Below are 6000 nucleotides of genomic sequence, written 5' to 3'. Positions count from 1 at the left end.
TGAGAAACTAAACAACAACAAAAATAACAATAATATTATTATTATTAATAATACTAATGCTAATACTACCATATTTAGTTCGTTTTAGGTTGATGTTAGAATGTTTCACATTGTTTGAAAGAGCGAGTTATTACCTTATTATATGGTCTTGGGTTATCCCCACCTCGCATGTTACATTTTAACGTTAAATTAGGGGTGTGTTTGGTATAAAAAAAATATTTTTCCCAAAAACTATTTTGCTAAAAAATATTTTCTTAAAAAAATAAGTGATTTTCTTATTTTCTGATGTTTGGTTAGTTAGCAAATATTATTTTATGAAACATATACACTCTAGGCAAATACTATAGAAGACGAAATGTTAAAGGCTAGAGGAGGGGCAGGAAGATAGGGGTGGGATCGGGGCAAGGGATGGGGGCCGGGAGAGGAGTGGGTGGTGCTCCGAGGGCTGAGGTTGGTTGGGGTAGGGAAGGCTTGCTAGGGAGGAGATAGTTAGATGGTGGAATGGGGGTGTGGGTCGGGATGGTTGGGGTGAGGTCGGGGTCCTAGATTAGGGTGGTAAGGGTGTGAATTGGGGGTTGAGCGTAGGGGTTGGGGTGGAGAAGCTGAAAGAATAGAGTTTTGAAAAATATTTTTTATTATTTTTGTAGGGAAGTCATTTTCCTCCAATAGGAATAAAATAAGTATAAGAAAAATATTTTTTAAAATATTTAGACCAACCAAACATTATAAAATTAGAAATTCCTTCGTATACCAAATTAAACACATCAAATATCGTTTTCTTATCATAGTAATATATCCCAACATATCCTTATTCTCACTTTACGCCTACCATGTTGGCATGTTCTATAGTTCATGCTTCATATGTTAACACTAGTGTAAGAGGCGCATCCAGAATTTAAATTTTATGAGTTCAATTTTTACGGTTTTTAGCATTAAACCCATTATATTTTTAAAGTTATGGGTTCATATATATTACTTTTGCAATTTTAATAAATTTTTATATATATATTTTTACTTCGCGTTGAAAGTTATTGCGTCCAATTGAATCTAGCCCCTGCCTAGTGTGCATGGTGCACATTAGTTGCCTGAATGAGTTCGTTATCTCAATGTATATTTTAGACAATCTTCGTCCCATGAATTAGATTTCGAGGTTGAGTTAGGTTCAAATTCTCTTTGAATTCAATTGTTCAATCTTTTTTCCAACATCTTCTCCCGGCACTCGAACCTTTTTTTAGTTTTATGTTTTGTACTTCCAGGTGCTATTTTGATGTTACCGTGGTTTCAGTGTCAAGATTACGAATAAGTACCCATCGTTTTTTCCTTTCATTAATAAACTTCAAATTGAAATAAAGAATTTGAAAGAAATAAATAAGCAATCTTTCATTATTCAAAACAAGATTACAAATTACAAGAGGAAAGAAGAGGGTAGATTCCTCGTAAATGATTGGAAGAAGCTAGAGCTGTTGTATTTATATATACATTTATAAGCTCAATACAAATATGTCGTCAAGTGATGTAAACTATATACCAAACCAATAATTTCTAAATAATTGATCCAACCAATCAAAAAAATTAAAATAATACTAATGAAAAAGTCAAAATACACAAAACTTCTCCAAAATTTTCTGGAGTTTAATTCTCTCATTTAGCTCAAAGTTAACTTCCTGGTCTCAAGGAAACTTTTGTTGGTGGAATCACAAGATTTTATGTACTCAAGAAATGCCGCAAAATTCGTATCTTTGTAACGTCTTGGATTTGTTTCACTAATTAGTTTAGGCCATGGTCTGACTACACTATTAAATGGAAGACTATGTAAAGAAGCCACTGAAATTCTTGACATCAAGGAGTTCACAAGAACTCTATGTAGCACACTCTTGTACCTCCCATTGCTAAATATCTGTCACAAAACACACCAAGAAAAAATCACGTCAAATTATTAACTTCGAACGTGACAATAAAAAGCAAAAGAGTTTGTGTTTAAGTTAATACTTTAGTGTTTGTGACATTATAAATATTTAAATTTAACATATATGTGATTGTATGTATAACACACATTAACGACACAATTTATTTTTTATATTATCAGTATATTGTAACCTTTTCAAGCTAGTAACTTTCGTAATTTCAATTTTTATGGACGGCTACTAGTCAGTGACAAATGGGGCATATAAATAATCGACTCAACTAAAACCACAGGAACCACCAAATTATATGTAGGAAAACATACAAATTTAAAAAATATATCATTAAATCTTGAGCCCATACTTTCAAACGTCTAAATTCGACTAGTGAGAACTTAAAGATTGAACTTATAAAATTTAAGTCATGAATCCGATTATTTATTAGCTGAAATCATAATTTATAATTGTCAATATATAAAAGTTAAACTCTCGTACCTCGAGGTGATCACCAACATTGACCACAAAAGCTCCAGGGATAGGTTGAACAGTGACCCATTTTCCATTGCACTGTACTTGCAAACCTTCAACTTCATCTTGAAGAAGAAGGGTAAGGAATCCATAATCAGAATGGGGTGGCATTCCTAATGTCAAATCAGGATTAGGACAAGGAGGATAGAAATTGACTGCCATTAGCTGGCTTCCATCTTCAAATTCTTTTAACATTTCTTCAACATCATCTTGTGTCTTGTCTTTTGTTGTTATACCTAGGCTTTCTAGGATGGCTTCCACTAACTTTAAAAACAAGAATTTGGTCTCTTTCGCGTATCCAATTGCTTGTTCCCTGTTTAAATACAAAAGTAAATGAATTTGTAACAATGTTTAATAATAATGATTATGACCCTTACTATTCACATTAATAATCTACATCATGAACAAATGATCCCGTACATGTTTTGTTGTTAAGTTTAGGGATTGTAGCCCTTTGCTTATAACCATGCATGAAGAAACCATAATGTAAAAGATTTTTAACTTATATACATAGTTAGTATAATTTTTTCTTTTATCCTATCAGATCAGGTAACCTCCTCAAAATATCGGATTTGTAATCTCAATTAAAATAAGAAGGTTTACCAATTACTATATGTAAAGGAAGTGATGCAATTTTCTGGGTGTTCAAACTTAAAAAAATTTTAAAAAAAATTTTCAACAAAGGATGTTCAATATACATTGTATACCTCTAAAATATAATATGTTAACCTATATATGCAATGTAATTTTATGACGAACAATGGTCAAATTGACCGCCTTTTAAGACAAGTAGCTTCGCCCACCTGATGTTGTAAAAATTTCTAATATTGACTATGTATATAATATGAATTCAATGGAAAAATAAACAGGAAAGTGTAAGTGTTATCAAAAAGAGAAGTTTAAGTTGAATATACTGATAATGTAAAAAACTTTTTATACTATCAGTATATTTTAATGTGAAAATGTAGCTTCTTACCGAAAATCGGAGGGAGAAGAAGGCCAATGAGGAAGAACATCAGGAAGAGGATCACAAACCAACTTGAGAAAGTCTCTCCAACAAAAAACACCATCTTTAGTTTGATTAAAACTTGTTCCATATCTAACTGGTGTAGTCATGTCTGTTGTCATGTACTTCTCTCTTTCTGTTAATGGAAGATTAAAAAACCTTCCCCCAACATCAACCATGCTTCTTATAACCTCATCTGGAATTCCATGGTTTACCAACTGGATGAAAACATAAAAATAACATCTTCAAAATGCTATATTTTAACAATCTAACTATTAACTATCATCAATTCAAGAATTGTGTTATCCTCCCTACAACTCCACATGTGAAGTCATGATTTAAAATTTATGAATTCAGAATTATGGTATATTTAAGTTAATAGTTCTAATTTCATAATTTGTACATATATTTTAGATTTATTAAGACAATACAGGATTTGGTTGAAAGCTATTGAACTCGGCCGACCTCACATTCTACGTGCTAGCTCCCCTCCCTCAAAAAAAAAAAAAAGAAAGAAAAAGACATCAGGTACAACTAAGGTAGGAATAGCCAACTATTGTACTGTAAAAATTGTATACGTTCGATACATCCTAAAACGATATACTCCCTCCTTCTGTGATGCTATTAAATGACATTGAGTATAGATTAATTCTCTTTTTTTGTTTCGAAAATTTTATTGTCCAAAACATGACAGACATTTCTCTGACTATAATATCATGTCACTAAAAGTAAAATAAAATAGTTAAAATTATATATTTCTAAATATAGAAAAATGTTATTTTTTTTGGGACAAATAAAAGAGGAAAGTGTGTCACAGGGAGCACAAAATTCCTTTCGCAGGAACCTTAGTTTACCTGGAAAAATCCATAGTTTTCACAAGCATAGGATAGTGAATTAAGAACTTGAGCTCGATTAGGGCCACGGAGTTGAGCAAAATCTATGATTGGCAGCTTAAGATTGAGTTCTTTACTAGCTAATTGTGGCTTTCCATTTATAGCATAATAATTTGGACGTTCTGAAATAGGGAGGATGTATTTCTTTGGAACTCTTTTAATGCCATTTTCATGCAAATACTTCACTCCTTTATGATAATCTTCAGCTTCATTCTTCAATCTTTCAAATGGTTTTGCCAATGCAGGAGACATTTTACTCAAAAGTTGAAAAGAGAAATATATATATAGCTGAGTTTGTATCAATCTATATATATATGTTATGAACTTGAAAAGAAAGTGAGAGGGAAATATAAAGGAGGTGGTGGGAATTAAGAAAAGTAAAAGCTCTACTTATATAGAGAGGAGGGGGAAAAATCAAGAAAAGAAATAGTAGCTAGTTTCCAAAACCAGCTCTTGAATTCCAAGTGCTGGTTTTTGATTTGATAAAACAAAACCGTTGACGGACCCCATAGGTGATAGGTTCATGGCATGGACACCCTCCACAAAATTGCTAACATTGCTAAATTCAAGTCTATAAAATCTTTTAAAAATATTATGATGGGATAGATAGATCTTTCACTTTTAATTGGAGGGTTCGGGATTGATAGTAGGTTTAAACCCTATGAGTTTAACTTTTAAAAGATTTTAGTATTGAACCCATTATAGTTTAAAATTATAGGTTAATATCTACTATTTTTATAATTTAATAAATTTTTACATATACATTTTTACTCCGCATCAAAAGATATTAGTTCAATTGAACTCGTCGGTAATACACTACATCTGCCTCGGATCCCTAGAATTGAAAAATTACTATTCTTTTTGTTCCAAATTATGTTATGTATTTTGGTTTTAAGAGTCAAATGAGTTTTTCTTTAACCACGATTTTTTCATATACCTTTTAAATATCTTCAACTATTAATTACTGTGACTTATAATATTTTTTATGTAGTTTTCAAATACGTAAATTTTATTTTTAAAACTTTAAAAATTTAATGTCTAAATTCACGGTTAAAATTAGTTACTAATATGACTTTCGAAACTCGAACTACATTAGATATTTGACACAAAAGGAGTAATTCCTAATGGACCTGCTGCACGAATCTGAATGAGCTGTGCGAGGGGGTGGGGGCGAATTCTTGTTAAACAGAAATCAACAACAATATTTGCAGTATAATTTTGATGATAGTATACACGCGGACCTTATTCTAACTTGTGAAAATAGGGAAGTTATTTTAGATATACAACAATATTAGATAATATTCGTAGACGTTCCTAGACCTACAAACCCCAACCCCTCCCTCTTTCCTGGCCAACCAAAAACCAGGAGTTGGTTTATGTTGGGGATGTGGGGAATGGAGGGGATTGGTTCTTTCTGTAGTGGCTGACTTTTAGTAATAGGCATCATCAATTGGAGTGGGGTCTTTCTGCATTTTGGGTCATCACAATAATTTGATATTCTTGTTTGTACTATTTGTTGGAAACTTGATTAGTTCTTTGTCTTTCAATGGTCTAAGGGCATTGAGATAAAGTAGAATCACTCTTTTAGCCTAATTTTGAATTGTCACGCCATTTCTGACTGGCCTTTACTATGATTGGTTCAAAGCCTTGAAAAATACACAAGACTCGGTCC

The 6000-nt window shown here is 32.0% G+C and overlaps 1 protein-coding gene across 1 annotated transcript; it reads right to left on the bottom strand.

Annotated features, from left to right (window-relative positions):
* Positions 1-1354: 1354 nt before the first annotated feature.
* Positions 1355-4701, bottom strand: LOC104094080 (probable 2-oxoglutarate-dependent dioxygenase SLC1). The gene is made up of 4 exons (XM_009599940.4): positions 4290-4701; positions 3406-3653; positions 2397-2742; positions 1355-1897 (listed from the first exon to the last, which is right to left on the bottom strand). Exons 1-4 carry the CDS (start codon positions 4578-4580, stop codon positions 1646-1648), a joined length of 1137 nt encoding a protein of 378 aa, XP_009598235.1. The 5' UTR covers positions 4581-4701; the 3' UTR covers positions 1355-1645.
* Positions 4702-6000: the final 1299 nt, after the last annotated feature.

The sequence above is a fragment of the Nicotiana tomentosiformis genome, chromosome 7, assembly GCF_000390325.3.
Source record: "Nicotiana tomentosiformis chromosome 7, ASM39032v3, whole genome shotgun sequence".
Classification (NCBI taxonomy): domain Eukaryota; kingdom Viridiplantae; phylum Streptophyta; class Magnoliopsida; order Solanales; family Solanaceae; genus Nicotiana; species Nicotiana tomentosiformis.
The sequence above is the reverse complement of the archived record's forward strand: the minus strand, read 5'-3'. Positions and strand labels throughout refer to the sequence as shown.